The sequence below is a fragment of the Rhynchophorus ferrugineus genome, unplaced genomic scaffold, assembly GCF_030347505.1.
Source record: "Rhynchophorus ferrugineus isolate W39M unplaced genomic scaffold, kcgeb_rfMv2 rfM6, whole genome shotgun sequence".
Classification (NCBI taxonomy): domain Eukaryota; kingdom Metazoa; phylum Arthropoda; class Insecta; order Coleoptera; family Curculionidae; genus Rhynchophorus; species Rhynchophorus ferrugineus.
Genome location: NW_027472585.1, coordinates 37,807,508 through 37,821,639, shown reverse-complemented (window position 1 = coordinate 37,821,639; position 14,132 = coordinate 37,807,508). Strand labels below are relative to the sequence as shown.

At 32.0% G+C, this 14,132-nt stretch overlaps 1 protein-coding gene across 1 annotated transcript in view; it reads right to left on the bottom strand.

Annotated features, from left to right (window-relative positions):
- Window positions 1–8,254, bottom strand: part of p130CAS (Serine_rich_CAS and FAT-like_CAS_C domain-containing protein p130CAS) — a 95,317-nt gene extending 87,063 nt beyond the window's left edge. Inside the window, exon 1 of the mRNA XM_076408829.1 lies at window positions 7,977–8,254. Coding sequence (XP_076264944.1) covers window positions 7,977–8,009 — 33 coding nt within the window. The 5' untranslated portion in view covers window positions 8,010–8,254. The remainder of the gene's footprint in view (window positions 1–7,976) is intronic.
- Between the last annotated feature and the right edge of the window lie 5,878 nt (window positions 8,255–14,132).

Genomic DNA, 14,132 nt, shown 5'->3' with positions numbered 1-14,132 from the left:
CACGATTTTTTTTTATTATTTAATTAATACATTGTTACTAGTCGTTTCCGTCTAACCTACAATTTGTCTTTATAATAACTTAAATCTAGGTATATAACTAGGAGCACCCATCGACCCTAACTCAGTCTCTGAATTTTTTAATATATGCACCTCACTACACAACACTACACAAGATCAGATGGTTTGATTCTTTGGAGTCTGTGTCCTGTTCTGTGGTATCCAAAAGTGGCAATATTTCAATATTCGTGTATTTCCTCATGCCCCCTTGCAATTCTCTTGATTTCTTGACTGACTGTGGGTATCTGAAGGTCTCGATGTAGGTAATCAGTTCTATAGTATTTGGGTGCACCCACAATACCTCTCAGGACTTTGTTCTGAACAATTTGTATTTTATTTATGTTACTCTTTGCAGAACATCCCTATAATTGAACTCCGTGTGTCCATATAGGTTTCAATATTTGCTTATATAATAGCAATTTATTATGTACTGATAATTGTGATATTCTTCCAATTAGCCAGTACATTTTCCTATATTTCAATTCCAGTTCTTTTCTTTTCTTCTTTATATGTTCCTTCCAGCGAAGTTTTTGCATCGAGATTCATTCCGAGATATTTAGCGTTGTTGCTATATGGAATGATAGTGTTATTTAATGTTATTGGTGCTTGTACGGTCTGTTTATGGGTGAACTGCACATGTGCAGATTTACTTTCATTAATTCTTATTTTCCAAGCTTGTGTCCAATTATTTATATTGTCACTTGCCTGTTGCAAATTTCGTGAGGCTTCTTCACTATTGTCTCCGACAGCTATAATCGCAGTATCATCAGCAAATGTAGCCATCGTGATATTTTCCATTTGTGGTATATCACAAGTGTAAAGTAGATAAAGCATTGGTCCCAGTACACTTCCTTGTGGTACACCTGCTTTAGCTTCTTTTATTGTAGAGTAAGCTTCTTCTTGTTTGTCTAAACAATCTGGTTGTAATGTATGATTTTAATAGTTCGGTGTGTTGTTTTGGTAGCATTTTCTGTAGTTTATGAACAAGGCCTTCATGCTAAACCTTATCGAAGGCTTGTGCTACATCTAAGAATATACCTGAGCATACTTTTTGACTTTCGTAGGTTTTTTCAATAACATCTGTTATTCTGTGGACCTGGTCAATTGTCACATTTCGGTAAAAAATTAAGACTTTCGGTATTCTATCGAGTTATTCGGTATAAATTAAGGCATTTTCAACGCACTGAAAACAATGTTTGTTCACACTTCGACGAAATGTCCGTAAGACATTCAACATGAAGTTGGTTATAAATGTACCCGACGCGATTGATATACAGTAACACCATCTGCTGTAAATCCTTTAAAATTAATTTATAAGCCTAAGATCTATACCTCATACCATCATTATTAAAGCACTTAAGATTGAAGAGAAGATTAATTTAAACAATTAACATTGACAACTCATAAATCACATAAAAATAAAGTAATTTGCACACTAAAAACCGCGAATAATTCAGTCATATATTAGTAATAAATGTATTATTAAATACACTTTTATTATAATTCACCACCAACCTAATAACCTTCTGGTAATCAGCTTTGTTCTTCCATTGTATAAACCCAACTAATAAATGCGTGCCATCAACTATATTAAAATTAAAACACATGGGTCATCTAATAAGGTGCATAAATTGCAACCATGATTTGCAATATATTTTCCCAAACCAAAATTAAATATTAATTACTATCGATAACTAATTAAACCTAAATCGAAATAATATTGCCGATTTTATTTAGAATAACCTGAATACGAAAAAATTATGAAAAATTCATTGGCTGAATGAAAAACTTAGTAGCTGGTACTTTTCAATCAAGCCCTTTCAACGTATTAAGAATAGAAACATTTTTAATTTTAATAATCAGATAAAATTGTAGTAAACTGGTTGTTAGTTAATTTATTAGGTTTTAATAACCAACATTCGACGCCACTGGTCTTTTCCCCTCGACCCCAAAATATGACGCCATTGCGAGGGGAAATATCCTAGCAACAGGCTGGGGGATATGTATCATAAGTTATAATATGTGCTGTATGATATTACACAATATGTGCTGTGTTGTATGCGGTTGTATTAAATTTACACAAGAAATAAAAATATCCGCATCCCTAGTCGTATAAACACTGTATAGAGAAACAATATTTTGAATAAATTCGTTTTTAAGTATTTCTAGTCAATAAATGGGTATCTACAGAAAAGTGAATCAGGAACTTGTCCACCCTATAGTGTTTAACTTATATATGCATAATTGGTCTGAAACAAAAAGATCTAAGCGGAAGAAGATATTGCAATTGCATATCAGATCATCAACTTAGAAGGCGATGGAAAATAACTGTCATTGCCATAGTTTCCCCTATCGCGTTTTACTAACACAGCACCTCCAGACTTGAGGAAGAAGTAGACTTATTAAGCCATTAAAATTGTCAAAACCAGAAGAACAGTTCACTATTATCAGAAATATTAAAAAAGTTACAAGGTGTCAGAGTAAAAGTAATGAATGCGCCTTGGAAGAGTGCTAAAAAATTAAAAAAGTTTAATGGGCGATTAAGGAATTATAAGAATGGCACTGCCTAGATATATAGGTTCGAACTAGTACCATTACAAATATCGATTTTAAAATTAAGGTTCCAACAAAATAAAAAAGTACATATGTGTTAAGGGGTGCGCAATAATTTAAACCTTTTCTTTTGTGATTTTATAATTTTTAAGTTAAAATTGAATATAATACAAAGACTACATTAAAATAAAACATCAAGGTCTTGCAAAAAATATATTACAAACTAGTATTTTTATCACGAAGTTTGGAAAATGCGGCGACTAGAGATGGACAGTAATTTCAATAAAATATATTTACGGTTTTACGAAATAAAGCATTCATAATGTAGTGAGAACGCATTCATTCTTATAACTAACTTTTAACAAGCCTTTCAATGCTGTAGGAATGTGTATGAATGTTTTGCTAATAAAACGTAAACAAGTTGAGCCAAAGCCCATCAAACGCTTAGAATTCCATCATAGCCAAATTATCTGTTTCAACGATTTACAACTAACGATTTTGATCATAATGACAAACAACGCCCTGGATGACGAAAAAAGTTCGAAGACAACAAATTACAATACTTATTTGACGAAAACCCAACTCAAACTCTCAAGTTTACATACGACAGGACAGATCCAAAAGGAGAGAAAATGTTTTTATCTTGCCAGAAGATTCAGCAACGCGATTTTATGGTTTCACAGGCAAAAAGCACAGAGTTTTCTGTGTCGTGTTCTGACTGGAGATGAAAATTGGATCTAATATGCCAATCTAAACCATCAATAGCCAATCAATGCTCTCCACATCGATCCCAAAACGGAATATTCGTGTCCATTATAAGGAAGTCAAATATTAAGGAAGAAAAGTTTATTTATGTTAAATAATATGAAAACATGTATCAATATGACGTAGTCTCGGAAAGTGCACAAATGAAGAACATGTTTAAATTGATATAATTACCAGTGCTCTGAAAACAGCATCAAAGGTAAATTGTGCAAACACATTCATATTGTATTGTGTCATATTGCCTTTGATAAGAGAAGCAGCTGACTCGGCTGGTACACGGTTTCTAAATGCTGAAGAAGTTCGAAAATGAATCGATGATTGGAACTCAGCCAAATCAACATCGTTCTTTCGACATGGTGTCGCCATGATGCCAAAAAGTTGAAGAAAATATTTTAATTAAACTATATTGTACCAATTTTTCTCCAAAAATGTCTTTTAAAAGCGCAAATATACGGTCAAAAACAAACACTTAATAACCCGTTTTAATTTATAGAAACTTAATTACTTCCTAACAAAACCCAACAATAACGTACTTGTTAAACGATCTGAATTAATCAATCTATTTTTAGCAAATTTATTGTCGATAATTGTTATAAACAACGCCGAGCACGGTAGATAAAATTGTTCTGCAAATTGTCGTCATCCGTTTCCCCATAACCGTATCATCGATGCATTTTTGTTTCAATAAACGCCGCCAGAGAAAGTCATAACAACAGATAAATCATAATCGATATCGCGGTCGCACCATAAAGAACCGACACAGGCGTCGCCAGTCTGAAAAAAGAACCACTTTGATTGACAGATTAATTGCTCTATGAGTGGAGGTCACCCGTACACATAATAAAAGGTTATTCGTGAACGTCAAAATACTATAACTGACTATTATTAAACAATTCTATAAATAAATTTCTCGATAAACGTTCGGCATCCTCGTAACTCGAAGACGCGTACTGTTATTAACCAATAAATTGATAAATACACGTCAGTGTGTGTGTACGCGTGTAATCTTCGAGATGTAGGCGCAGCTATCGTCGCGGTATGACCCAATATTATGGCTGTGCGAAATTTACGTCCGTTTCTGTCGCGACAACGTTGGAATTTTACAAATATAAACAACCGAAACAAGGTTTTTTGTATTGGGTAATGGTATTAAAAATGGTCTTTATTATTTCACGCTTGTCCATCCTGTACTACTTTATTTACTCCTATATATAGAACTGAAAACAATTATTATGTATCCGCTTTCATAGCGTTTCAAAAAAAACATTACCTATTTCCGATTATTTTTTTAACACAAAAATACCCGACATATTTCATTTCATCACAGTATTCGGCATTAACCCTACCGACTGGCGAATGACCAAATTAAAGATCATCTGATTTTACCATCCTGAAACTGACATGACTATGATGATTTTTCTTGTCGGATTTAACGCACTTGCCTTATGAATAAACACAAACATAAATATACAACCATCACCCCGCAAGATCAGCAAGAAATCTGTATCGTTAACTCTAATCGTTCTAATCGTTAAGATGGCTCCTGGAACATTTTTATTTCTAGGAACCTATATGAATAAGTAACAACCAACTGTTAGCACAAATATTCATAATAAAATCAGAAAGATTGAAAGTAAATATTCAAAAAATAATAGGAATATATGGAAACACCCGAAATGTAAATAATTATTGAAAATGTCACGAGATACAATCAAATTTTAACAAAAGAGTCCCAACCTCAAAACCCGGATACAAAAAGGCAAAATACCCACCTACATTAATATTTAATTATAACTTATATAAGAATTGTGCATAGCATACTATTATAAACAATTGTATCATCCAAGGAACATCCGCCATTGCAAACAGTTGAAATATATCAGATATCTGCATAGCAACTTTCTCCTGATGTTGTTCGAAGAAGTGCACTGTTTAATAATAAACTTAATAATTTAATATATCAGAACGACCCAAAAAGTTATTCAACATGCCCGTCAGTTATCTTGTTCTATTAAATAATAAAATGGGATGAAAGTGGACATAGAAATCAAAAAACAATTCATCTATTGATGAATGTTCAAAGTGTTGACAATGAAGAACACGAAACAAGGCTAGTTATATCAAAATATCAAGTATTATAACAAAACAGTTTGTACACTATTATATCAAGTGGGGTTAGATAAGGCGTATATATAAAACCTATATATAATATATTCAGTAAAAAATATATTACAGAGCTCTGACTATAACAATTTACTTAATTTGAGACAATTTTAAGATTTTGCAACTACTTTAAAGAGTCATCATCTCATCTCCCGTTAACGGTTATTATTAATAAGGATTTGTCTTGCATTCGTCTTGTTTGTGTATTGATGCAAGTACAAAAGAACAATAGTAGTAAGCTAGTTTACAAATTAATTATATAGAAGGTAATAAAAAACTGTTCTATGCTTCGTTTCTTCAAATTGCTATCATGGATTGATTGAATCATTCAATCTCCAAAACAAATACGTTTATATAATCATTTTTTCTAGCAAATCGTGAAAACCTACATTTTTCATTGTTTCCGCTATAACAGTTTTTCTATATTCAGTATTTCAAAAAAACTTTGAAAACGTAAACGTTCACACATGATATTTAAATAAATGGTATTTGGTGTTCATTTTTTTAAACATGATATATTAATGAAATAAAACCATTGATAAAAAGGATCTCCACAAAAATAACACATATAATGTTAATTCATTTTTTATAGATTAATAAATAATAATACAGAAGCATGCCTATTCTTTTGAGGTTTACAATCACAAGGGGGCTTATATGAATTATATAGTGGGTAGCAAAGCAATTCAAAACGAAACTCGTTCAATTCTAGCATCGTTCAACTAAAGAAAATTGTTTAACTTGAATAAATAATAACATCATTACAAAATTTATTATTTGTAAAATTCATTTTAAAAATAATCATATCCATATTTGTGTAATCAACTGTACCTGGTACTACAATGGTTCATTAAAAGTTTCCCTAGCTGATAACATTCTCGGTACAACGAATATATTCACAAACAGAATAATAACCACTCATATTTTTAGCGGAAATCTTAGGTCACTGGTGCCAAGCCTGGCGTTATCTCGGATTTGTATAGTCAACAAATCAATAAAGGAGGTGTGAAAGGCGAAATTTAACAGTTCTCTTTCGAATTCTCCGAAACTGAGTGAAAATACCATTTTTTTCTTATGAAAAATTTGGTGTATCATATAATTACACAGTACGCGACAATAAATAACTATAACATACACTGCTCCATAAGAATTTTATACAAATACGTACTTGAATTAAACGTACAATATTCAAGGAATTCCCAGAACCAAAATCAATAACTATCGAACGTGTATTTACATCAACGTCAGAATAATTTTAAATAAATGTTTCTAGATAGTTAAAACAATTTCAATACCATTAGCTGATAGATCGGGTAAACAAGTGATGAAACTTCGAAAAAATTCGATTAGTTTTCATCGGAAAATTGTTATTCGGTCTTGTGTAATATATACTATACAATAACAAAAAATATATTGAACGTATTGAGAAAAAAAGTTGGAATGTTGGATAACAACAGAAAGGAAACCAATTTCGTTGGTATAAAAGCCCTTTACAGGGAGAAAGAATATCATACAAAACAACCACAACGCTATTCAACACCTACACCAGTATATTATTATATCCCACCCCTTGGGATACCTGAATTTTAATGGGTATATAAATGGTTTCGATTTTATCTACTAAAATATAGGTAGATGTATTAAGATTAAACTACCACCAATAATTTACTATCTATATCTAGTTAGGTTATAAACAATAATGAACTATTATCACATTATTCGTCTTTAATTTAATTTAACTAACAAATGGGAACTCAATATAGTCTTCTTTTTCGACAGGTTTAGGTTTTTACTGTTTAATAATGTTACAATGACCAATTTGAGAAGTATCTTTGTCTATTCTCTTACAATTCCTTTTATTAAGGCTTATAGCATTCAATTAACAAGGGCTCTGTTAGTGTAATTTTCACATGCATTTATTATTAATAAGCATTTTATTTTGTGAATTCAACTTCTTCGACTTCCTTCTCATTAACAGCATTGTTTTGATCTTCCTATTCGTCCCGATAATTTTTAAAGGACGATTTTGCCTGGATTGCATCTTCCATTGCAAAAAATAAAAAAATAAAAAATAGAATGTTGAATAAGATAGAAATAGAAAAGAAACTAATTCAGTTTGTATAAGAACCCTTTCCAGGGAGAGAGAATATCATACAAAACAACCACAACACTATTCAACACCTACATCAACGTATTATTATATTCCACCCTTTGGGATACATTGAAATTCAATGGGTACATAAATCGTCTCGATTTTATCTACAAAAATATAGATAGGTATAATAATATTAAACTAACATAGATAATTTAACATCTTATTTAATATACCTTGGGTTATAAACAATAATAAACTATTATGACACTGTCACATAAAAATTGTCTTTCATATAACGCAAAAAAAACAATACCACCCCTACTATCGATCAATTTTGCCTTACCTGGGAGGGGGGGACGTCGAAGGGCTGTACCATGGCCGGAGCAATCGATGTCCGCTCTATCTGACAGAAGATTTATAACAACTCAAACGAAACCGTACGAAAAACACATTATAGACTTGTAAAAATGAAAACAATCAAGTCAAACTCAAACGATAAACGAACACATCGATACCCTTCACAAAATACGACTTGAAACGAACTAAGCGTGTTTCGGAGTGTGATTCATTTCGCCTACTCCATGCAAGACCAGAAAGTCGACCAGCTTAGTCATCGAGGAGACCGGCCCGGCTCGGGTGTCTAGCATTCGCTCTGGTCGGATTCAGATCAGAATTCCCCCACCCAAAGCAATGGTCCAGTAGGAATTCTGGCGCAGAATCCGGGGTGAGGTGGTCTTTAACTTGACTGAGGATCGTATAAGGGCCCGACAAATGTGTAACCGTACCGGAAGTGGAAACAATTAGGATTTAAAGGTCATTTAGAAGGGTAGAAAATATGAATATTATCGTATTACATTTTCAGGGAATGAATGGGGGTTTTAAAATGATTATTGTAGAAGAAAAGAAAGTTTCTAAACATTAGATGTGTTTTAATAATGCTAATCCTTCTTAGGATGATAAATTTAAAATATTTGAGTACAGAACAAACATAAACAATATAAAAAGATGCCTTCTATTGGAAAATGAATTTTATGGTAGAATGCGTTATTCGTTATGATTTTTCTTATTATTATTAGTACTATTGGAGAAACTAACCCAGTGCCTTTGCTTAAATCTATTTAATAGTTACTTTTCTTATTGTTGTTGATTGTTCTCCTAATTTGTAGCGGCAAAGTAATACATTGTTTTTAGAATAATTAATTGTGTTTTATTATTTCGAATATTTCAATTTAAATATATATGTGACAGATCAAATTAAAAGTCTCCGGTCTGATAGATAGATGGCGCTTGCGTGTATAAATTTGACAGCTGTCGGGTCATTAGTTTGTGAATTATAGCATTTTGAGTGAAGCAACTTTTGTTATTATAAAAAAATGGAAAAAAGGAATTTCGCGTGTTGATAAAATATTGCTTTTTGAAGGAAAAAAATACAGTTGAAGCAAAAACTTGGCTTGATGCCGAGTTTCCGGACACTGTCCTAGGAAAATCAACCATTAAGGATTGGTATGCTAAGTTTAGACGTAGTGAAATGAGCACCGAAGACGGTGAACGTAATGGATTTTGAATGACCGTAAATTGAAATTGAATGACATAGCAGACACTCTAAAGATATCGGGTGAACGTGTACATCATATCATTCACGAATATTTGGGTATGAGAAAACTCTGTGCCAAGTGGGTGCCGCGCGAGTTCACTTTTGATCAAAAACAACAACCCGTTGATGATTTGGAGCAGTGTTTGAAGATGATCAAGCGTAATAAACCCGAGTTTTTGCGTCGATATGTGACCATGGATGAAATATGGCTCCATCATTTCACTCCGAAGACCAATCGACAGGCATCCGAGTGGACTGCACACGATAAACCCGCTCCAAAGCATGGGAAAATACAATAGTCGGCTGGCAAAGTTATGGCGTGTGTATTTTGGGATGCGCATGGAATAATTTTATTTGACTACCTTGAAAAAGCAAGCACCATCAACAGCGACTATTACATAGCGTTATTAGAACCTTTGAAGGACGAAATCGCCGAACAACGGCCGCATTTAAAGAAAAATAAAGTGCTGCTTCACCAAGACAATGCACAGTGTCACAAGTCAGTGAAATCGATGCAAAAATCCATGAACTGGGCTTCGAATTGCTTCCTCATCCACCGTATTCTCCAGATCTAGCCCCCAGCGACTATTTCCTGTTCTCAGATCTCAAAAAATGCTCGCTGGGAAGAAATTTTCGTCGAATGAAGAAGTGATCGCCGAAACTGAGGCCATTTTGAAGCAAAGAACAAATCGTACTACAAAAATGGTATTGAAAAGTTGGACTTTTCAATTGACCTGTTATGTTATGTTATTTCATTATGCATTTCGAAATAAATATTGTACTAATTATTTCTACTATGGTAAATTAAAAATATAGAAGTACAAAACAAATATAAATAATGTAAAAACATGCAATTTATTGAAAACAGAATTTTATGGTAGAAAGCGTTATTATTCGTTGTCAAATATTTGTTATTATTATTTTTAGTTATTATTGGAGAAAGTAACAGACTGCCTTTGTTCTATGCTTAATTTTATTTAATAGTTACGAGAAGTTTTGTATAAGCGCACGCACTAATATTACTATTAAATATCTTATCGTTATTGATTTTTTTCTAGTCTATAGTGGGAAGATAAATTTTGTCTTCCAAATATTTAATTATGATTTATATTATTTAAAATCATTTAATTTAATAATATAATAATAATGGTATAATACTATGGTAGAATGGGATGACTTAATTTACAAATTAATTTCTTAAAGTATGAGAGCCAGAAGGATTTTTTTTAAATTATTTAGTTATTACATTGTTACTAGTCATTTCCGACTAACCTACAATTTGTCTTTATGCTAACTTATATCTAAGTATATAACTAGGAGAACCCATAGGTGAGTCTTCTCAGTCTCTAGTGAAATAATGTTTATACATGTCACTGCTGTATTTTTTATTAAATCCACCTCACTAAACAAGATCAGATGGTTTGGTTCTTTTGAGTCTGTGTCCTGCTCTGGTGGTATCCAAAAGTTGCGATACTTCAATATTCTCATGAGAATGGAATCTTTCCTCATAATTTCTTGATTGACTCTGGGTATCTGAAGGTCTCGCTGTAGGCAATCAGTCCTATAGTATTTGGGTACGCCTACAATACTTCTCATACATTTTGCAGAACATTTTGCATAATTGAATTCCGTATGTCCATATAGGTTTCAGTGTTTGCTTGTATAATAGCAATTTATTATGTACTGATAATTCTGATTTTCTTCCAGTTAGCCTATACATTTACCTATATATCAATTCCAGTCCTTTTCTTGTCTTCTTTATATGTTCCTTCCAGCGAAGTTTTGCATCAACATTCATTTCGAGATATTTAACGTTGTGGCTATATAGAATGATAGTATTATTTAATGTTATGGGTGATTGTACGGTCTGTTTATAGATTAATTACACATGTACAGATTTACTATCATTAATTTTTATATTCCAAGTTTGTGTCCAATTATTTATGTTGTCACTTGCCTTTTGTAACTTTCGTTTGGCTTCTTCACTATTGTCTCCGACATAGTAGATAAAGCATTGGTCCCAGTACACTTTCTTGTGGTACACTTGCTTTAGCTTCTTTTATTGTAGAGTAAGCTTCTTCTTGTTTAACTCTAAACATTCTGGCTGTAATATACGATTTTAGTAGCTAGGTGTATTGTTTTGGTAACATTTTCTGTAGTTTATGAACAAGACCTTCATGCTAAACCTTATCGAAGGCCTGTACTACATCTAAGAATATAGCTGCGCATACTTTTTTACTTTCGTAGGCTTTTTCAATAACATCTGTTATTCTGTGAACCTAGTCAATTGTTGAATGCTTGTTAATAAACTTAAACTGGTATGTTGGTATTAGGTAAAAAAAGGTGACTGTTAGGACTGTTAGGAGATGATTTAAGTCCGATATTTTGGTCGGTTAAAAATTAATTCATAGTTTGTGCCGATGTGTGAGTGCTTGAATTGTCATGATGGGGAATTATTTGCTTCTTCTTCAACTTTTTCCGAAGACTTTTGGCAAACAAATAATCAAACAGAACCATACATAATTGACCGTCTTAAGTTGCTCTAACACCAATATCACTACGTGACGGAAAAAAAGGCAACAGTTTACTCCGATGGTGTTTTTTCGACGAATAACTTTTGTTGGGTTAGGCCCATCTTTCTGTGATCTATGATACAGAGGTTATGCGCACTTTCAATGTATATTTTCAATATTCTCTTATACCAATTGTCACGAACCATTTCTGAGCGCTTGTCAGATTATAAGGGATCCAACACTAATACATTTTTTATAGCTAAATGATCACGTAACATCTTATTGAAACGTGTCATAAAATATCTGTTCTAGTAATGTCCAAAAATGTGTCAATCACAGGTATGTGATATATCAATCCTGTTGTATAACATCGTGGGCAGCATGTCTTAATACCATAACCGATTTTAGAGAACATTCAAGTCATGGCAGTTTGTTCCAGTACTGCAAGATATAATATGCAATAAACAATCCCCTCAGCTATACCACTAAATAACTAAATAACTAATTATTTATTTCTTTCCTATATTTTTATTTTATATTCTTATATTCATCTATCTTTTCTAAAATCTATTTATTTAATAAATGATTAATATCGATCCTCATCGTTCTAAATGCACTTAATAAAATATACAAATAATTGTTTTTGTTTATTTGTTTCTGAAAAAATTGTTTCAAAAAAATGTTGTGTTAATTTCGAGTTTCTGGGCATTCTGTGGTAAATTAATTCGTTCTATTTTGGAAATAGCTCAATTGTACGTTTTCTAAAAGCAAAGTATAAATCAGAAAACGTATGCTTTGCGCATGAGAAATTATATTCGGCTTGCTCCAGAGTTATTTAATCACGTTAAAGATATTTAAAAATAAATAATAATAATAATAATATTTATTTTAGTTAAATTATTTTATAATTACTGTGAATTCATTTCACAGATCCTTTTATACATTAAAAAATTAATTGTAAAATTATTGTTTTCTGCTATATTACAACAATTAAACAACGCTAACTGTTCTTTTAACCCTTATTTCTCTGCAGATTGTTCCACATCGGAAACACAAGATTGTAGATTGTGATAAAAGTTGAAAATTCGTATATTTAGTGTTTGTTTCCATCAAATAAACATAAAAATGTGAAGACAACAAACACAAAACGAGGATCCGTTTCTCGAAAACATTAAATGAAAAGCACAGTCACACATTATGTGATTATGGTACGTATTTAGTTAAATTTATTTGCCATATTTAGATAACTCAAATTATTTCCGTGTATAGTCATAGGCCATATACATTAATACTGAGGTATTATAAAAATTACAACGATTCTTTACTTTTAAATTTAGGGATAGCACAGCTTACGATGATAACTGATAAGCGCTAATACTATAATATACTACGAATTCTAACAAGGAAACTATGTGTCAAATACGGGAATGAATTTGTAGTATTTTCGGTTCCGACGTTTTGTCTTATAATCCCGATTTATACAGTCATGAAATTTTGAAGAAAGACAATCTGCTGGGCAAAAACTCAACAAGAATGCAACAAAAGGTTACAGCTCAGCTAAGAGTTACACAAGCAGCTATTTCTCAGACCCAGGTGTTTGTATTTAATGTAAAAGTTCTAAGAACATGCCCTTCACTGACTACCCAACACAAAAAATTTCTTTTGGCGATAGTCAATAAGCGAACAATTCAAAAAAATTTTTGTTAAATACCAGTTAAAAATTCAATAGTTCCAGCCATTGTCTTCTAGTACATCTACGCATTTTTCCGAAATATTCTGGCAACAAATTTGCTTCAATGTGGTTCTTGGAAATAGTGACTATTTCTGGAGAATCCTAACCGTTATTCGGTAAACTCCTTCCTGATTTTTGAGATATAGAATCAAACTACAAAAGCCATTTTGGGTTTGACCTTGGTATTGACAGGAACTCTGTTTTGTAAGGTTGAGAATTTTGTTGTTTATAGGTTATTTCTACTTGTATTGTTCATATTTTGATTATAAATGGTAAGCAGTAATGGATATATCATCGATTTGTGAATATTGTCAAAAAAGCTATTATAACACAGCGGTTAGAGGTGAAAGTTATTAAAATCAATAAGCAATAAACATATTGAATGAAACTGGAGCTATTTAAGCAGTGACAATTTGAAAAGGCTACAGTTATTGACTTGAGGAAAGATGTTAATCATAACAAGTTGAAATTTTAAAAGTATATGGCCATGAATGTATAAGTGCATATTCTACACACAAGTCTAATGCATATCAATTTAAATTGCATTCCTTGCTTTTATTGAATGAATTGAGAGAGGGGTTTCTGTGCTGTTTGTTTTTATATATCGAAGAGATTCGATGAAGAAACAATGAAGGTATTTTTTATTGCCGTGCAATATAT